Here is a 19,993-nt window from a genome sequence, read left to right on the forward strand (position 1 = left end):
AATCTGTGCACATGGAGCTTGTCAGGATTTTGTTGCAAAGTATTCCTTTACATAGTAAATGAAATGGTTTAAAGGTAGAAATATTAGGGAGTATCCTAGCTCCATGCTTCTCTGAGCCATCGAAACTTGTTTACAATCCTTCGATCTGGAGCCGCTCGTTAATATTGATCTTTTTTTTATTTTTATCGTATAATGAATCTTCTCATCTTGCTGGCTGTTTGTCTTGAATAGTTTTGGCTTTATCTTCTTTGGGCCTCCGTCCATAATGCTGTACAACATTGCCCTGGAACGGTACATCCAAGATTAGAAACTTGATACAAACTTAATGGAACAAACAATAATTGTATCAGAGTATAATGCATTAGCTTCAAACCAAAGCATTTGTGTTCTCGTACGAATCAATTAATTGTTTGGTATAAATATATATAAACATAAAGTGATTTGTAACGTGCCATTGTGCTTGCAATCATCCGTAATTTCACATACTCCAAACCAGATAATTGTAATGTAGAAGACATACATGTACCACTCTGCTGACCTGAAAACTTACAATGGCATAAAATTATAAACAAACTAGTAGCTGCAAAGAAGAAAAAACAACTAATTCGCGATTACGAATCTATCAAATATCATTTCCACGTAAAAATTAAACAAATTCTGCATATCACAGACATACCTACATATCACTTAGAACTTTGTGTACGAATAATAAAGCATCTCCCTGATTTACCTCAGGTATCGCACAATGCCACAGGAGAGAAAAGGATAAAAAAGAAACTATCGGTGAAGAGAAAACACGTCTGTTGGTACGACTAATCAGTGTTGCACCGCACATACGGTTTTAAACAAGTTTAAATCCATAGAATTTAACGTACCACTCCACTATCGTGTATCAATTTCCTGTTTTTGCCCTTTAATTGTATTTTCTTGCCCTCCTTAATATGGACGATACCGATGACAAATTAATTAATCATGAAAGAGGTAAGATCAACGATCAATTTCAATGTTACAGTTTTATTTCATATCCCATCTAATATGAATGTCAAATTGAAGTTTGATCGCACGTGAAAAATCATTTGATCCATGGAATTGTTATGGAATACATACATTTCACAAAGACTTTTATATTTTATCAGGAAGACAAAGTCTTTCAGGAACCGATAATCGTAAATCCGCGGAGGAAATGGACGAGCAACGTCAGAAAACACTTGCTTACGAGTATCTCTGTCACTTGGAGGAAGCTAAAGTGTAAATGCCTTTACGAGTATTCTTCTTTTTAATTGATAAGTGCTACAGTTCTTCAATTTTATAGCTGGATGGAAGCGTGCCTCAGAGAAACACTTCCACCAACAACCGAGCTAGAAGAAAATCTAAGAAACGGTGTATACTTGGCAAAACTTGCCCATTTTATGGCCCCAGAATCTTTGCCTCTCAATAAAATCTATGATCCCGAACAAAAGCGTTATGCAGCAGTTGGTTTACATTTCAGGCACACGGATAATATCAATTACTTTTTAAAATCCTTGAAGTCTATGCAATTGCCATTTGTATGTATTTATAAGAGCATCTAAGATATATTTACGATTGTACAGTTTCTTGTGCTGAAAACTTTAAATAATAAAAGTATGATTCTTTTTAATAGACTTTCCAACCGGAAACAACAGATATTTATGACAAAAAGAATATACCTCGTGTAATATATTGTATTCACGCTTTAAGTACTCATTTGTTTAAATTGGGTAAAGCACCACAAATTCAAGATTTGTATGGAAAAGTGAATTTTACTGGTACTAGTTTGAATCTATTATGCTACATGAAAGTGTGTAACATTGTGCTAATATATTATTGCTCTTTTAGAGGAGGAAATAAATGCTGTTAGTAAAGAACTAAAAAAATATGGAATTCAAATGCCTTCTTTCCAAAAAATTGGTGGCTTGTTAGCAGATAGCATGGAAATAGATGCAGCAACGCTTCATGCTGCTGTAATAGCAATTAATCAAGCTATTACTGAAAAGGTTTGCATTTAATTTACATTTAAGGAGAATTTTTGAAAATCAACTTCATAATTAATAACTATTTTATTTTAAGGATTATGACAAAATATTAACGGCTCTTCAAAACAAAGTAGTACAGTTAAACAGTATTATGCCTTGCTTCATTAAGGAATACAGCGATGCTTTATTAGAAGCAAAAGAAGCTAAAGCACAAGCTGCACTTAACAGAGTACGTAATAGTTCTTTCCTAAAAATGTTTTCCTTTGTATCTTCAATAATAATTTATCAATATAATCTTAACAGTCCCTTAATGATAGCTATGTGCCAGATGCGTACGATGAACTCTTAACTCAGGCAGAAATTCAGGGTCATATTAATTCTGTTAACGGTGAGTTATATTAACAATTATTATTTTATAATTATGATTTTGGTTTAATCATTTGGTTTTTTAGTTTGCTGTGCAATGGAAAATATAACTCGGTCCATACATTATGAAAACAACGAATTTATGGATACATTAAAAATGCCTACTTTGTCCCTAAAAGTATATTTTATATTATTGTTTTTACACATTCATTTTCTTGTAATTTTATGACTTATGAATATTATTTCTTTTGTTAGGATATTATGCACGAAAACGCACAATTATATAAAGAACAATTAATGCAATTGCTAGAAAGTTCGGAATGGAATAGTATATGTTCAGAAAACAATCTCCATCGTTGTAAACAGTTACTACAGAAGGAAATTGACAAAGCAAATGAAATTGCTCTTAAATCTCGCAAACGTTAGTATCGCTCTATCAAAGATTGTGTAATTGAATATAATTACCAAATACTTTTCCCAACACAGGTGATGACGGTGTAAAGCTTTTAAATCTAACATTACAAAATGCTGCGCAAAATGACTTCTGTAAAGCTTTAAAAAACCCCTATCTTGGATTAACTGAAAGAATCGATGATTTTGCCATACCATTGTACTACGATGAAATGAAAGTAGATCGCACCGAGTCTGAGGTAAAATGGAATTTATAAAGTATTAAAGTTATCACGTGTTACAAATTTGTATTAATATAAACGATATTCTTAATAGAAAGACCTTTCATATGACGATATTGTAGTCAGCATACGCGTTTTATCGTCTATCGCAGAAATCAGCAAAGCTGTAGACACTGGAAATCCAGATTTGGTTTATCAAGCATTAACAAACCCAGATAGTCACGTTTCTGTAAGTAATAATAGCACTAATAATAGCAGAAACTGAACAAATTTCTAACATTTGGCACCATGTTTTAGGGATTAGATCAAGAGAATAAAGTAAAATACTATAGAGCTTTAGCGGCGGTCCGATGTGAAAAGCAGGCGCTTGCTGAAGAATGCCCTTTACTAACATATATTGATATTCAAGAATGCATTGACGTTGTTAATCAACAATGCCAAAATGATGATGAAGGTATACTCCATACAACACACTCGGAAAATAATTTCTGTTCAAATGAATATACATGTTTAACATTTTTTATCGTCTTCACAGTGATACAGGTATTGCGACAATTAAACTTGGCAGTCATGGAAAACGATCGAAATGGTGTTATAAGTACTTTGAAAGATACCGCCCTAAAATTACAAAAACCTACTTTACTGCAAGATGCGTCCCTTTATTTGAAATTATTTAAAAAATGTCTCGAAGAGAAACATTTTGATGGTTCCGAATTATGGCTAGAAGATGTGGAGAATATAACGAAAATTGTTGCTACAGAAACTGAAACTGTTCAAAATGGTATAATACCTACGTACCTCGTTTATTTTATGTTAAAATTAATAACTTTCTAATAATCAACTTTTGTATTTTTGCAGTTTGCACATTTCTGTCGCAACTTAATTTAGGATTACAACAGAATGATATGTTATTTACAATTGATTGCCTCCAAGCATTTGGCTTTAAAATACCGAACAACTGCAAGGCCGAATGTTTTAAAAATTTATGCAATTTAAAAGACATGAAGGTATAATTTTACAATAAAGTATATATTAACAATCTTCTTAATTTAATACATTTTTTGTTATTTTAGATTAAAGATTACAATTGTCCGTTCGTTCGGTATGTTACTCCACAAGGCAATGAATCATACCTGGATTTGCAAAAATATAGCTATACTTGGGATTGTCCTAAAAATATGTCGGAAACCTTTTATATCAACATGGAAGACATAAAAGTGCAGTATAATCCACTTTCTTAAACAATTAAAATAACAAAAATACTGAAAAGCAAATGAGACATGTTCGTTATTTCCAGGGAATAATAAAAAGCACTACAGCAAAAGAAAACGAGGAACATAAAATAAGTAAATGGATAATACAACTGCAAGCTTATATTCGAGGATATTTGTTGCGGAAAAAAATTTCCGATAGATTTACATATTTCTACGGTAATGTAGATAAAATTATTCGAATACAAGCATGGTGGAGAAGTATAGTACAGCGCAGAAGATATGCCAAATTATTGGAAGAAAAGTGGAGATGTGGAGAAAGATCTCAAAGCAAATTTTCAAATGTTAAAACTAAATATACGAATATACTGGATTACTATAAGAACCATGTAAATTTTACTTGCTCATTTCATACAAGATCTATGTGCGATAGAGTGGAAGTTGTAATTAACTTATTGTATATTTCTCAGGAAGAAAAAATCATAAAAATACAGGCTTTTTGGCGTGGTCGCGCTGAAAGACGTGCCTTTCATTCATTGCTATACACGGAAAAACCACCGTTTCCCGTTGTTCGCCACTTCTCTGCAATTCTAAATTTCAACGCGGAGGATTACGATAAAGACTTGCAGTTACAAGTATAAAATTGTTCGATATTCGAATCAAAAATCGTATATTCAATCATTCCAGTTTTATCATGAATTCATTGTTGCAGCACTTAAAGCACGAGGTAGTGCAAAGCATACGACACAATCAAACATTGTCACAGCAGTTGGATAGTATGGACATAAAGATCGGATTACTTATTCAAAACAGAATCACGCTTCAAGTAATGCCTAAAAAAAAATTAAATAATTATACTAAATCTGTTCCTTATCAATCATATATTTATAAAGCTATACAATCCGTAGGATGTTGTAGCCCATGGAAAGAGCTTAGAAACACTTGCAAAGCAGAAACATTCCAACAAAGATCAAAGGAATTCCTTATCGGATGGCATTATTTCACAGAAAGGTTTAAAGTCATTAACGAAAGAAGGTCGAAAAATGTTGGAAGGATATCAACATTTATTTTACGCGTTGCAAACGAATCCAACATACTTATCAAAACTGCTATTTCTTCTACCTCAAAGTAAAACGAATAAGTTTCTCCAAAATGTGATCCTAACGTTGTTTAATTTCGGATCAAATATCAGGGAAGAGTATTTATTATTGAAATTATTTGGAAGTGCGTTACAAGAGGAAATCAGGTATAAGTATTTTCACATATAGAGAGTATAACAAAATTAAGTGTAAAGTGAATAATGTAATTGGATGCATAGGTGTAAATTTCAAAAACCGTCCGAAGTTGTTACTGGAAATCCTTTGGTTCTGAAAATGGTGGTAAATTATGCGCGACAACTAAACGGTCAAAGGGCTTTAAGGCAAATCGTTGGGCCTATCATTGAAAAGATCCTAGCCGATCGAACATTAAGTATAGAGACAAATCCTATCGATATTTATAAGTGCTGGCGAAACCAACTAGAGATGGAAACAGGAGAAACACTGTAAGTTTGAAGCGAACATGGAAATTAATACTGTTTTATAAACTTATTTTCCTATAATAGGGATTTACCTTATACGGTAACGCATCAACAAGCTTTAAATTATGAACAAGTACGAGTCAGGTTGAACAGGGGAATACAACTGTTGCAAAGTACTGTTTTAGAATTCCTAACTAAAATAACCGAATCACGAGATTTAATACCATATGGGATGTTATACATGGCTAAAGTTTTAAACGATTCGTTGACTGAAAAGTTTCCGAATGCTCCGGAAAAAGATATTTTAAAGGTGGTAGGAAATTTGATTTATTATCACTTCATTAACGCAGCGATCGTAGCTCCAGATGCATTCGATATAATTACTCTGCCAATAGACAGATCATTGTCAAACGATCAACGAAGAAATTTAGCTAGTATTGCAAAAATATTGCAATTTGCTGCATCCAAAAAAGGGGTAATTACAAACATTATTGTAACCATAACGTCCAAGGAAATGAAGAGAACTGCATTTTTCGGAATCTTTTTCAGTTTGGTGAAGAAGCAACGCATTTAGTTTGTCTAAATCCATTTATAATCGAGTGCCATGAAAAGTTTAAACGTTTCTTCCGTTATTGTTGTCAAATTGAAGATTTAGAAGAACATTTTTCTATTCACGAATATACGGAAGCCACACTTATTGAGAAACCGGAAATTTATATTTCGTTACAAGTAAGTAAAGCTCTGGAAATCGTGTGTAAGCCAAGAATTTTTCCTGATTAAGTTTTCTAACTGTATTACAGGAAATTTGTGATACTCATTGCCTTATGTTGGAATATCAAGATCAAATAGCACCAGATCCAATGGATCCTTTACACGATTTATTGGATGATTTAGGTGCTGCACCTACCGTTGCATCTTTACTTGGAATCTGTAAGAAATAATTTATCGTTCTGTTGTATTCAGTTTGCAGCATCCATTATAATGTTACATAATTGTTTCTTAGCCGATACTACGTGCGAGAACAGCGTGACTCGTTTCGGAAAAACAGAAGTATGTCTAGTGCTTACGAATAAATTTCAAGTGCCAGAAGATGAGGACGTTAGCTTAAACAAACTTTTCATAAAGACGAAAGAATTATTAGTTTCTGTACTCCAATTTTTAAAGGGCCAAACATTAGTAGAAGCTTTGCAAGCTACAGGCTCTCCTATACAACAGAAACTGTACGACATAAAATGTTCCAGTTTATCACCCACTTTAAATATCATTTATAAGAGGTACCATACTAAAATAGATTGTTAGTAATTAAATAAGTAAAGCAGAAACGAAAATTCATTTGCAGCTCCTCCTTAAACGATTGTAAGCATCAGTTGCAAGCATATCTTAATAAACTGGAACTCGGAGGATGGGTAACCCAAGCGGATGGATATCAAAATATTATAACAGCTGTGGCCAAAGATCTCTGTAATAAAGGGAAATATAGAATTATTCGGAATAAAGAGTTACAAACGTTACGTACAACTAAACAAAGGCTGGAAGAGAAATGTAAATATTACCAAGAACAAGTGGAATATTATAATGAATATATACAGCGCTGTTTGGAGAATTTACACACTGGGAAAGGGTAGGTATATAATTTCTCTTAATTATGCGATTTGCCCTTATGCGTGTACAAATTGTTTACAGATCTTTGCGAGCGCTTAAAGCTACACAGAAAAATAATCATGGTAAGTTGAGGTCGAAAATGACATTGAAATATTCCGCGGCAAAGCTGCAAGAAAAAGGGGTACTATTAGAAGTGGATGGACTGCCGCAGTCGCAATTTAAAAATGTGATTTTTGAGATCAGTCCCACAGAGCATTCGGGTCTTTTTAGCGTGCGATGTAAGTTTATGGGGGTAGAAATGGAAAAAGTTGATATCGATATACAAAAGTTGCTTGAGCTGCAATTTGAAGGTGCACCGATCATGGACATGTTTGGCAAAGCAAAGATTAATGTCAATTTATTACTATATTTACTGAATCGAAAATTTTATGGCAAAACTTGAAAATAAATTGAATCATGTTATTTATCAATGTGACAATTATGCACTTGTGCAATGTTCTATTATTACGAGTTTTCAAACAAAGAACGTCTTCTCATGGCTTATGAATGTTTTCTATCCGATTTATAAAGTTCATAACTGAAAACCATACAGTAATTGTTAAAATATGATTAATTTTTGTAAATAATTGTACTTAGGTGAATTCTAACTTTTTAAATACAAGATTTCGTGGCATGTATGTGTGTATGTATGTAATATTGAGTGCGATCGGCATAGAGTAATAAGGTATATAAATTTGTACAAGATCTAACGAATTTGTGTATGGCGTGAAGCTGAAATGAGACGATTTAACTGCATTAAATTTTATCATTCATATTGCAAGAGATATTTAACAATGGTACTTAAAGAAGACTATACGATGAAAACTTTTAAATATGATTAATGATTTTGGAAGAGAAATATATTTTTTTAACTATACTTTAACTTTTTATAAAAATAAGTAAGCGCTAATGGCAATAAATATCACCTACTACTGAAATAATGCTTTTCTTCGATTTATTTGTATCATTAAAACTAATTTCAGCCATGTACCATTTTTCATATTTCTTAGAAAGGATGCATCGACTAACTATATATATATTTCACTATATGAATCTAAATATTTTTTATACTGCATCGCCAAAATAAGATAAGGCATATTCTCAAAAATTTATGAATTAGAACAATAGGTTGTCTGTAATTATTCTTAGTCTGATTTATAATGTTACATACGTTATTTAAATATTAGACAACCTGATGCTCTTGTGCATTTTATAAAATCGAAAAATCGAATCGTTTGAACACAAACTTGAAATTTTTATCGTATGTGTATTATATAGATACAATAGATTCTAATTTTATAAAATATACTACATAAAGGCCTGTTTAGTGGATAATGGCTAATAAGCCTGCACATTTAAAAAGTAACAACTTGATTAAAGTAAAATATGAGAAATCATACATCATTTTTATGTGAAATCCTCAATGCCATTGTGTGAGCTTGCATATTGTGTTTCTAAATACCATTAAAGAATATCTAAAACGAAATAAATATTAGCATCAAAATCAATTATTATTGCAGCATAGGTATTTTTATTTCTTTTGAAGAACACGCAAGAGCAATTAAATCTTTTAGAAATACAATTATATTAAAATATATGTACGTGTAAGAAGTTTGATATCTATAAAACAAAAGTACTTTTCATTTTATATATATATATATATGTTATAAACAGTACGTACATATTATCTAGGTAAAGTATGCAAGCATAAATATGGTCTACACCATAATATGACAGTACACAAATTTTTTCCGCTTGTAATTACAAAACATTGTAGGTAAACAACCCGCATTTATCACACGCGTATTGTATTATAAATATTTTTTTTTACATATTCGTTTTTCTCAAAGTTTTGTTTTCTTTTTTACTCAACTTTATTATACAAATCTGCCTTTACATAATTTACGTGACAGATGCTAACATCCAGGTACTGCGTCACGAGGTATCTTGAAAGACATTTTTATAACTTATGGCGCGTAAAATGTTAGTAATATAGTCAGTTTTTAAAGTTCCTTCCTTTTGTCTTCTTTAATCGAATCAAGTATATTCGGTATTTCTAATATAATTGATTATGTGCAAGCAATTATAGTTCATTAAAACCTCCACGAAGCAGGCCATAAAGTGCATTTCATGTATTATTTAACCGTGTATTACATATATCACCATATTATTAACTTTTATAATAAATAGCATAATAACATTAATTTTTTTTTAATAAATGTTGGTTCTTTACTAAATATGTGCACACATTGGGACACAACGTCTGATACAGTATATTCAGTAAGTGTTATCGTTTGTTTAAAATATTGACAATGTTTCTAAATTTCTGTTGCGCGTCTGTCATCTGCGCTAGCGTTTCCTCCATCATAATGCGCAACTTTGATAAATCTGGCATTTTATCACACGACTCAATATTTAATAATTCTGTGAAGAATTGCTCCCAAGCAGCTCTTTTTGCGTACCTAAATGTACATGTACATATTTTTTTTAAACAAACTTCAATGACTGATATTCTATGCTTTTCTACTGTTTTTCTAATGAGTATAAAATATTTGTCTAAAATGTAAAGATACCTTGGTATTTTTGATGTGATAAACCAGCGACCACCAATATTCGAAACTCTCATATAGTTACCAAATAATAAACAGTGACTTGTCGCAGCTAAACAATACAAGTCAGTCTGGTAGGTCCACGGTTTTCCGGTTTGCATTTCGATGCATGTAAAATCTTCCGTCTTTATAATCTGAGTGAATGTCGTTTTTTCTGGCAAAAGGCTCATATCTATACTACATCCGAAATCTATTAATTGTATTGTTGGCCTTACATCTTCCGTAGGTCTATAAATTATTACATTTAGAAATTCAATATCGTCCATTTAATTTGACTTGAGAATGCAGAAATATTCAAATACGTACAAACGCATTAAAAGAAAATTGTCTGGTTTAATATCTCCATGGATTATTTGACATTTATGTAAGTATTCCACTATTTGCAATATTTCGATTGTGAAGAATATGGCTAAATGCTCTAACAACGGTTTACCTGTAGCAATTTTTATTTGATTCGTTACCGCTAATAATGTCCCAAATTTGGAATACTCTGAAACTAGTATGCTACTATTATTTGCAACATATGCCATTGAGACATCCATAAATCCACGCAACTAAAATAGATGTATAAAAATATTATAGATCATTATTTTGCAAAAATGTATTTTCGTCATATAAATGTAATAATAGTTGCAGTACGTACCATATGTGGATTGGTAAGTCGACTTTTTATTTCTCTAGTGATATAAAATTCCCAAACCCAAGCAGGTTTTTGAGTTTTCAGGGCAACAGTTTGACCAGTTTGCAGATTCACTGCTTGAAATACTGTACCGTACGTTCCCTTTCCAAGGCACTTTCCCAAATCGTACGCTTCAGTACCTAGACAAAAATAAAAGAAATATGAAGGTTATGAGTATCGAAAGAGGCAACATAAAATAATTTTCAAACTACAATTAATGTTTTTTTACATCGAAGTACACTGACCAAGCGTAATCATAGAAGAAGGCACAAGCTTATTTAGATTAGTATTTAGTCTCACATATCCCTCTGCGTGATGCGGCTGGGGAAATTTAATTTTTTTTAAAAGACCAGCTATCAAATTTCTATCAAAAGGATTTATATTCTCTGAAGGGAATTGAAAAGTTTCTTCCTCCGCTTCTTCCATTGGTTCGTGATGCTCTTCACACTCCATAGAATCAACTTTCACTTCTTTTCCCATTTCATTAAGTTTAAAGCTTATAGATTTCCGTAGATCACAATTTTTCTTAATTTCAGAAGTAATCTGATCCACGTTACGTTGCACTGTACGTGGACTTTGAGCGTGTACAGCTTGAATTTGGGCTTGAAGCTTTTGTTCGTAAGGTTGATTCGCAGAAAGCGTCATATCTTGCGTGTCATCTTCTCCATCTTCTTAGAAAGGAGGGAAAAACTTATTCTCAATATATAAGTACATACTACAATACACATTCACTAAATTCTGATATGTTCCATTGAAGTTACCTCTTCCAATAGAATGTTCTTTTATAGGAACCAAATCTTCCTTTGTTAATGTAAAGCCCAATGCAGTGTTCCGTATATGAGTACTGCTGCTGGAACTGCTCGAAATGTATTCTCTAGTAGATTCTAATATGACACTTAATTTATCTTCAGCTTCGACGTTAACTGGTTCCGAAGTACTGTAAAATGAATTATAAGAGAGTATAGTTACAAGAGAGTGTTAGATTATGGATAACATCCGCAATCGTATAAATACGCGATTAAAGAATACATACGATTGGGGGGCAGCGCACTGATTTTGATACTGCGAAGTTCCTTCTATTGGTTTATAAGGTGGTCTAAAATGATTAGTCATAGGTGTAGAGCTAGTTAATTGTGTGTTAAATGCTTCCGTGAAGCAGCTATCATTGTTTCCCGTCAAAGGGGTAATACCAAGACTCTCATCAATGTATAAATTATTCTCATCTGCTGGCTTTGGTGTCATATTTTCTTCTATTGGTCCATTGTAATCAACGACAATCGCGTTCTCTTTATCTTCAGCGCTTTCGAGATATTTGATGTCCCTACGATTCATTCCCGGTGACTTTATATATGGTAACTCGGGTGGCATTCTATATGGTTTGCTGGTCTCGATATCTGGCTCGTTGTACGGGGGATAGTGAAGTTGCTTTTGAGGTTCTACATTTTGATGCAATAATGTGGATTCCAGTTGCGCAGGGTACTGTTGATAAGTAATGTCATTCGGCATCATGTTCCCATAAACGGGGTGTTGCATTTGCTGGATGTGTGGATGCGTTTGATGAGACTGGTGGTGAAGGTGTTGATTATGCGGCGGTTGATGTTGTGGATGCGATTGATGATGTTGAATTTGACTATGTGGTTGCAAGTGCGACGCGTGTGAAAGAGAGTGGTGATGTGCGACCACGTGTGCTTGTTGATGCGCTTGAATCAACTGCTGATGATGCTGCGAATGATGTGGTCGTGAATGAGATTGTTGCGCTTGTTGTTCGTGATGCTGCTGAAATGTGAATCATTTAACAAATTAATACATCAATTTTGTACATAATCATGATAATTATTTCTTCGTGTACATTTCATGTACCTACCTGCATTTGGTATTGGTATGTATTATGTAATGCAGGATTGCCATAAGGAGACTGATGCTCTTGATTAGAATAACTTTGGTGAGTAGGATAATTCTGATGATTCTCTTGATCATTATAAGGTTGCACGTTGTATCCTGAATGATGTTTGCTACTTGACATCGCGTGCTGTGTCATCGAACTATCCATATGTATGTCGAACGCTAGTTTAGTCTTAGCATCTGGAATCCTAGGTGTCATGGGATTACGAAAGTTGGGCGTAATGGGTACCGCATCGGGAGAACGCCACATGTCTTGCACGACTGATATTGCCTCTTTCGTATTAAGTGTAAGACTTTGTCCAAGTAAATGTTCCTCGGGGTCCGTGTTTAATGACGATGTATGGTGTTGATGCATAAAATTCGATTGCAATTTTCGTTGCGAATTCAATTCCGCCTCCATTCTTTGTGCTTCGAGTCTCTCCGCTTCGATTCTTTCGGCTTCGATTCGTTCGGCTTCAATTCTTTCCGCTTCTAATCTTTCCAACTCACGTTGCTCTGCTTCACGTCTTTGGGTCTGTAGAGCTTGGTTTTCGGCCTCGTACTGCTGTCTTTGGAGTTCTTGTTGCTCAGCTTGAAGTCTCTGTCTGTCTAGTTCAAGCTGTTCTGCTTCTCTGCGTTGCTGTTCCATCTTCCTCTGTCTCTCTGTTAATTCTTGTTGTTCGAACTCTAGCCTCTGTCTTTGTAATTCTTGCAAAGATATATCATGTCTTTGATGTTCAGATTGAAAGCTTTTAAGGTGAACTTGATGATCGGCTTCTCTTATGCTCGGTACGTCGAGTTTCTTCTTGAAACTTTGTGCTCTACAATTTAAAGCATCGATCATAATTAATCAAAACATTTCTTTCAAATTTATAAACTGTTAGTGAAAATAAACGACCTTTGTATATATAGTTGGGCTCTTATTTCCTCCATACTTCGATCCATATCATTAGCATAAACTAACTCTTTGGGATAGTGTGGTTTTAATGTAATATTTGGATTTGGAAGATCTGGTACATATACAGGTACAGTTGAATGCTCTGGATATTTGCTACCATCAAAAAAATATGTATGATTTGGAAACAATCTTAGTTTCTCTGCATTAAAGTCATCTGGCTGATCTTCGTGAACTGTATAAACAATAATAAAATAAATAAAAAAAGTTTGTTTTTGTACATACATGAGTACAAATATTGTTTTGTTTTAAATACAATTGTACCTTTGAAAGCTGGTTTTATAGTAGATGTCATTAGTGGGCATCGTTTACTACCACTATTCCATGGACCTGGTTTAATAGTATTTTCTTTATGCACTGTATCTTCTACTGGTACATGGTCTAATATACTCGAACTTTTAACTTCAACTGACATATTATCCTATTAGAACGTTTCAGTATATTTAGTATACATGTTTTGTTAAACTAGTTTCTTTTTCTTGGTATTGAATTAACGTACTCTTCCCCTTAAATATTTACATACCTGATATATCTGTATCCTGGTATTCGATTTACTACTATTATGCATTGTCGATGAAATTTGGGGAATGGTACCGGGATAGTGTTCACGTACTCGATGCCCTGTACGCACGTTGCTCACCTTTTTACCAGCTCTTATCGCTCTCAAGGAACTGAAAGCTTGGCGTTGTTCAAGCAATGACATTTCATTACGATCATCCGCTCGTCCCAGCGTTTTACGCCCGACTGCAAGTTGGAAATTCCTAAAAATAGAAAGAATAGATGTAGCTTATGTTAGTAAATAGATACACTAATATATAAAATGTATTTCATGATTCATACTTGTGAGCATAATCCAGTTCATCCTGTGGTTCTGCTAGTGCAGATAAACCCATTAAATAAATTTCATCTGCACGTTTATAATCTTCTATTTGTTCTAATTCAAAAGCCCACGCCCTGTACATGTCTGCAACCATAGTCCCAATCCCATTGTTGTGTAAAAGTTGATACAATTCTATTGGATTTTTTTGCATACTTATCTGCAACCAAAATGTTTGTTTTATAAAACATGCAGCAGGGCTATTATCTTCCACATAGGAAATATTAAATTACTGCGCTAGTAACATGAATATTTTCCCTTTTAGAAAAGACTGAAACAAAGTAATTTATGTAAAGAGATTCATTGATAATATATTTTTCCAATTTTACCTAATTACTTATATAATGATATTTTGATTTATTTTTTAGTTAACTCTCACTTTTTTAATTATTCACATTAATTATGGAATGACCTAAATAAATTTTATATTCATACATAGTTAATCCAAAGACGTATATATCTACGGTCTTGATGATATTTTGTCTCTTTTTCAAATATAGACAAACATTGTTGCAAAAGTTTGCCAATATGACACTCGTGTCCACTTTTCGGATAACTTTGCTCCACCCAAAGTATATATTCGTACCAACATTCTAAAGGATCATCGCCTTCATAATTTTTTATTGCATCTTCATACATTCTGAAAAAATAATATTAAATCTATTATCTTAGAATAAAATAAATGAAGCATTTGGACAACGACTTCATTTTAAAAATACAGAAAGTAACTATTATTATTAGAACAATATTAACTGCTCTAGAACTTACTGTTTTTCTTGTAAAAGTAATTGTTGTGCATCTGCATCCTCTTGTGCCCTTAACGCGGTTCCTAACTGTGTAGCATTTCGTCCATAGCGCAACGGTTGAATATTTTCCTTGCAAAGAGCTATGACTGTTGCAGGATCCATTCTTAATTCTATACTTTCTTAATCAAACCACTTTATATTCTAGAAAAGTTGGGAATATTAAAATGATAAGAAATTAATGGAACTGTGCTTTAAATCTCTGTTAGAAAAGTATTTAGTGCTGGACACAAAACTGAGTATAAATGAACTATATTGTTAAATTTTTAATGACTTGTCATTCGATGTATCACACTCCACCAAATGATAACTATAATTCACTGTAATGTATAACAATGTGTAAAAGCTATAGACAGCTGAAATTCGCGAATACTTCGAGGTGTATTCCGTTAAACGTAGTGCAAACAATCATCGGGACTATTAAACGATCGAGTGAAATATAAGCGACGTGTTTTCAGGAAACACTTAACCTTTCACACGTACCAAAACTTTGCATAATAATCTTTGAATAGCAATGGACCTTCAAATTTGAATAAATCTAGACTTGATAACTCCAATAAGGACGCTATCAGTCTAGGTTAGGTTAGTTTTCCACTTTAACGGCTACGGTCCACACCAACGGTTTTTCACTGTCTTCTGCTATGCGCTGTGCTTTAAAATGATGCAAGAGTTACCACGTCCCACTGGCTACGGATTTTAATTCGATCAGCTATACGAGAGTATCGAGAACCGATGCGACGAGAGATTCACCGTGCTTAATACAGTTTTCACGCGAATCCCCACTGAAAATTACCAATGGGACAGCTGTTACAGAGGAACCTCGCATGATCATCCGAATACGAACTTCCACCTCGCTACTGTTTCTATAGTAACTTGCCAGATTGGTCCAAAATTGGTATGCCAATAATTTTAATTTTCTTTTTCTTTATCTTACGATCATTACAAGAATTGATATTGTACATGTACATATATACATATATGTATAAATCTTTACAAAGCTTTGTCATCAATTTTATTTGTTAATGTATACTGTTTAAAGCGTATATTTTTATATACCGCACCGAAAATGTAACATTTAATGTACTATATTTCCATGCTACAAATATTACCATTAAACAACTTACAATTAGATCAACAATTCACCGTGTAAAAATTATTTCTTTACTTTCCAGCACGTGACACATATTTAAATTTAACGATTTAATCGAAATCTAGATGGAACATGAACTCTGTATATTTTTATATGAATTTTTTACGAAAATTAACACGAACGTTAATGAAACATAATTTCGATTATGTACTCTTTTATATCTTTGTACGCTACGCATTTTTGAAACTGAGAAGGTTAATTAATATAAAATATAAATGGAATATTTTAACCGATGCTTCTTTAAAGAATTCAATAAAACAATATTATGACGAGGAAAAATATTATATAGACTTAAACTGTTGCTTATTGGCAAATGTAAAGTGTTTCAAAGCAACAGCACCAACTTGGTTTTATATTTGCTCTACAATATCTTTAAAGAAATACAAAGTATTAGCTGTACCTTTAAACGATACTGATGCAAATGAACTGTTTGTCTCGGAAACAATGATATATAATATAGAAAATGCATTACATTGTACTGTCGACAACTGCTTTTTGTGTAAGTAGAAGAAAGAATTTTTAGTAAATAAATAAAGGGTGATGCTGGAATCGATTTAGTTACATATCTAATTTCATTTTCAGTACCAGCAAAAGATGACAGTATTAGTTTCGCACAAGAAGCTAAAATTTCTCTGATTTCTACTCCATACGAGTGCACAGAGAATTTGTTGAATACTCTGCTAGAAAATTATTTTGCAGAACCTAGATTCTTAAGGAAAAATGATCTATTTGGCATTGATGCGAAGGAACACGTACTAAATCAAATGTATTTATATACCAATCCTCCTGTGATATTTTTTAAAGTTAATTCTATCATAGTCGATGATAATAAGAATAATACGCATAGTAGTGGTTCTTATATTTTACGTGGAGAGACAACACTTGTTCAGGAATCAAATGTACATAGTTATCTACCTCGAAGACACTCTTTCTGTGATCAAGACAAAGAGAAATATGTAGAATCGTATCCACCAAGTTTAGCAATACCTTTGGAACATTTAGAACGTTGCATTTTACCTTTTATTAAATGTGGTAAAGATCAGTGCTTAAATGACTACATTTTACTATACTTAAATGATTGAAATTAGACCTTTCATAATATTTTACATGTTTTTTGTAGACATTAAACTGCCCCTAAAGCCAATATTTCTTATAAAGGGTTCACAGGGCTCCAACAAGCGTAAATTAATTCAAATTTTAGCTGAAAAAATAGGTTTAAATTTTATTAATGCAGACTTTGCTGAAGTTCAAGCTTTAACTTCAGCACAGACGGAGGCTAAACTGCGTATTGTGTTACATAATGCAGAACAATCTGTGCCATGTATACTTTGTTTAAATAATATAGAGGTATATCGATGATATTACTATTGATCTATTTTTGTTTATTATTACTGAAAATTTGTAGATTCTAAAAACTAATGATTTTAGGTATTTGGAAAAAATTCTGAAGGCCAAAAAGATGAAAGAATTATTTCAACTTTTTCCAATGAAATAAATTTATTGTATAATAAGCGTGTAAGATATCCAATTATTATAGTAGCTACCACAAGTGAATCTGATATACCGGCAGAATTAAACAGGATTTTTATTGAAACAATTCACTTAGAACATCTAGATCAAAACCAAAGAATGGATTTAATATCGTGGCTCCTCGTAAAAAGAAAACTCGATCATCGAGGAAATTTATTAAAACTTTCCGGTATATGTTCGGATTTTAGGTATTCAGATTTATTAGCGTTAATATTGCACGCTGTAAAGTTTCACTGTAAAGATAATACTACGAATTTGAAATCTTTAACGCTTTTACAAGATAACTTGGATAAAGCGTATGGTAACGTATTATGATACCGTAAAAATAATTATTCTTTATATACACTATGTTATTTAAAAATTGTTTTCACTACACTTTTAGAATACATGCAATCGATATATACAGACTGCAAAGGTGCACCGCGCGTACCAAAAGTGTATTGGGAAGACATAGGCGGCTTAGCGAATCTAAAACATGAGATAATGCGTCGCATTCAGTTACCTTTAATGAACACTCTAGGATTTGGGCAATCGGGGCTTCTTTTGTACGGACCACCTGGAACTGGGAAAACACTTCTCGCTAAGGCTGTAGCGACCGAGTATCAACTTCACTTTCTATCCGTCAAAGGTCCCGAAGTTTTAAACATGTACGTCGGTCAAAGCGAGAAAAATGTTAGGCAAGGTATAATACCCTAAATGTTAAACGATTAAATATTAGGATATAAAGAGAAACTTACTTCAATATATTCTTCCTCAAGATGTTATCTCTACAAGTTAAAGCACTGTGTTTCAATCTGTAGAAATTACAAATGTAACGGTGCATATAACTAGTAAAGGAACAGATTGAAAAGAATAAGAATTGAAGTGCAAATCTTATATTTAAAAAGAAAAGTATTAGAAATAGTATTGCTATTTTCCTATCATATCTCGTACACATTTTAACAAATAAAAAATGCAATATTTTTACATAGTGTTTGAGCGAGCAAGAGCTGCGGCGCCGTGTATAATATTTTTCGATGAGCTGGACTCATTGGCACCTAATCGTGGACGTAGTGGCGATAGTGGCGGTGTAATGGATCGTGTGGTGTCCCAGTTGCTGGCCGAAATGGATGGTCTTGACTGTGCCAGCAGTATATTCATTATTGGTGCTACGAACAGACCGGATCTCATAGACCCTGCTCTTCTTAGACCTGGTCGATTTGATAAATTATTATACGTAGGAATTCATTCCGATCACGAATCACAACTCAATGTCTTAAAGGCACTAACGCGTAAATTTAAGTTTCGCAAAGGTGGAGAAGAATTAAAAGAATTGTTAGATTATTTACCCGATCACACGACTGGTGCTGATTTATACTCTGTCTGTTCGAATGCATGGCTAAACGCTGCGCGTAAAGTTCTGAACAGTTATCAGAATGATTCTAACGAGATTAAATTAAATGAAACTATCGCCGTAGAATTGGAAGACTTATTAAAAGCCGCACGCGAACTGATTCCTTCGGTCAGCAAAGAAGAGGCAGAAAGATACAGAAGAATGCAGATAGAATTATCTTCGGTATCGTAAAACATGTAATTGTGCATCTTTGATACGTTCATGCTTCCCTTATGAAGCATTTAAACAGCTTCCAATCTTATAAACGATATGTTATTTTATTTGGAGAAATATGTAAAACAATCTTTACAAAGAATAATTAAATCTCAAAAAGAATGTCTCTCTACAATTTATCCTAGATATTGCACGAAATGGTTAAATCTTACATGCTAAGTGCGTGGCAAAAAACGTTACAGTGCCTAGTTTCTTCATGGGAACCGTACGGTTCTTAATATCAATGATACGTTACAGCGTGATTGATGATGCAGTTGACAATAAACTTAAATGTTTATTTCAAAAGTGGTCATTCTGTTCAAACCGGCTATTCATAATTTTGCTTTGTGCTAATGCAACACTCCAACTTCTCAAAGTTAGCAAAAGGAACCTTTCCGTCTCTTGGTAAATGATGTTACTAGCACTCTCCAAAACGTACGGTTTAAAGTAACGTATTGTTCCTATTTTACAGGAAGCACTCGACAACGTACTTCGTTTAAATTATAGAATGACAACGACGTTCCTTTGGTATGATCGCGAAGTTTGAAGCAAATACGATCT

At 33.2% G+C, this 19,993-nt stretch overlaps 3 protein-coding genes across 7 annotated transcripts; 2 read left to right on the forward strand and 1 right to left on the reverse strand.

Annotated features, from left to right (window-relative positions):
- The first annotated feature begins 868 nt into the window (after positions 1-868).
- On the forward strand, positions 869-8,295 carry LOC143423909 (ras GTPase-activating-like protein IQGAP1). 2 transcript variants are annotated; one of them, XM_076895546.1, is made up of 26 exons: positions 869-981; positions 1,137-1,248; positions 1,313-1,547; positions 1,643-1,787; positions 1,858-2,015; positions 2,089-2,223; positions 2,298-2,382; positions 2,447-2,538; positions 2,616-2,781; positions 2,847-3,010; positions 3,087-3,221; positions 3,290-3,446; positions 3,528-3,773; positions 3,851-3,999; positions 4,066-4,209; positions 4,290-4,592; positions 4,674-4,838; positions 4,916-5,029; positions 5,112-5,449; positions 5,522-5,746; positions 5,807-6,197; positions 6,272-6,451; positions 6,523-6,652; positions 6,726-6,996; positions 7,062-7,343; positions 7,406-8,295. In XM_076895546.1, exons 1-26 carry the CDS (start codon positions 942-944, stop codon positions 7,764-7,766), a joined length of 4,923 nt encoding a protein of 1,640 aa, XP_076751661.1. In that variant the 5' UTR covers positions 869-941; the 3' UTR covers positions 7,767-8,295. The 2 variants fall into 2 exon arrangements, with proteins under 2 accessions (XP_076751661.1, XP_076751662.1); XM_076895547.1 differs by having other exon boundaries at positions 6,726-6,942.
- Positions 8,296-8,610: 315 nt separating this feature from the next.
- On the reverse strand, positions 8,611-15,795 carry LOC143423910 (uncharacterized). Of its 3 annotated transcripts, none has more exons than XM_076895551.1 (15): positions 15,651-15,795; positions 15,133-15,311; positions 14,800-15,004; positions 14,328-14,524; positions 14,011-14,248; positions 13,752-13,908; positions 13,431-13,662; positions 12,516-13,353; positions 11,685-12,424; positions 11,413-11,588; positions 10,897-11,322; positions 10,616-10,791; positions 10,279-10,526; positions 9,937-10,200; positions 8,611-9,825 (listed from the first exon to the last, which is right to left on the reverse strand). In XM_076895551.1, exons 2-15 carry the CDS (start codon positions 15,270-15,272, stop codon positions 9,651-9,653), a joined length of 4,212 nt encoding a protein of 1,403 aa, XP_076751666.1. In that variant the 5' UTR covers positions 15,273-15,311; positions 15,651-15,795; the 3' UTR covers positions 8,611-9,650. The 3 variants fall into 3 exon arrangements, with proteins under 3 accessions (XP_076751666.1, XP_076751665.1, XP_076751663.1); XM_076895550.1 differs by having other exon boundaries at positions 10,897-11,319; positions 11,685-12,427; XM_076895548.1 differs by having other exon boundaries at positions 11,685-12,427.
- A 154-nt stretch (positions 15,796-15,949) lies between these two features.
- On the forward strand, positions 15,950-19,630 carry Pex6 (peroxisomal biogenesis factor 6). 2 transcript variants are annotated; one of them, XM_076895552.1, is made up of 7 exons: positions 15,950-16,062; positions 16,340-16,816; positions 16,900-17,349; positions 17,438-17,664; positions 17,746-18,148; positions 18,230-18,529; positions 18,819-19,630. In XM_076895552.1, the coding sequence occupies exons 2-7, from the start codon at positions 16,390-16,392 to the stop codon at positions 19,409-19,411; spliced, it is 2,400 nt and encodes a 799-aa protein (XP_076751667.1). In that variant the 5' UTR covers positions 15,950-16,062; positions 16,340-16,389; the 3' UTR covers positions 19,412-19,630. The 2 variants fall into 2 exon arrangements, with proteins under 2 accessions (XP_076751667.1, XP_076751668.1); XM_076895553.1 differs by lacking the exon at positions 15,950-16,062 and having other exon boundaries at positions 16,244-16,816.
- Positions 19,631-19,993: the final 363 nt, after the last annotated feature.

This window comes from Xylocopa sonorina, chromosome 5 (assembly GCF_050948175.1).
Source record: "Xylocopa sonorina isolate GNS202 chromosome 5, iyXylSono1_principal, whole genome shotgun sequence".
NCBI classification, from domain to species: Eukaryota; Metazoa; Arthropoda; class Insecta; order Hymenoptera; family Apidae; genus Xylocopa; species Xylocopa sonorina.

What these genes read in the sequence shown, in the direction of transcription:
- Pex6 (XM_076895552.1), top strand. Translation starts at nt 16,390, where the DNA reads ATGAACTCTGTATATTTTTATATGAATTTTTTACGAAAATTAACACGA. An exon ending in TTTACCTTTTATTAAATGTG is followed by an intron (nt 17,350 to 17,437) that starts GTAAAGATCAGT and finishes TGTTTTTTGTAG; the next exon opens with ACATTAAACTGCCCCTAAAG. An exon ending in TAACTTGGATAAAGCGTATG is followed by an intron (nt 18,149 to 18,229) that starts GTAACGTATTAT and finishes CTACACTTTTAG; the next exon opens with AATACATGCAATCGATATAT.
- LOC143423909 (XM_076895546.1), top strand. Translation starts at nt 942, where the DNA reads ATGGACGATACCGATGACAAATTAATTAATCATGAAAGAG. An exon ending in ATGCCAAAATGATGATGAAG is followed by an intron (nt 3,447 to 3,527) that starts GTATACTCCATA and finishes TCGTCTTCACAG; the next exon opens with TGATACAGGTATTGCGACAA. An exon ending in AATTTACACACTGGGAAAGG is followed by an intron (nt 7,344 to 7,405) that starts GTAGGTATATAA and finishes AATTGTTTACAG; the next exon opens with ATCTTTGCGAGCGCTTAAAG.
- LOC143423910 (XM_076895548.1), bottom strand. Translation starts at nt 15,272, where the DNA reads ATGGATCCTGCAACAGTCATAGCTCTTTGCAAGGAAAATATTCAACCG. An exon ending in CCAGGATACAGATATATCAG is followed by an intron (nt 13,909 to 14,010) that starts GTATGTAAATAT and finishes ACGTTCTAATAG; the next exon opens with GATAATATGTCAGTTGAAGT. An exon ending in AGAACATTCTATTGGAAGAG is followed by an intron (nt 11,323 to 11,412) that starts GTAACTTCAATG and finishes CTCCTTTCTAAG; the next exon opens with AAGATGGAGAAGATGACACG.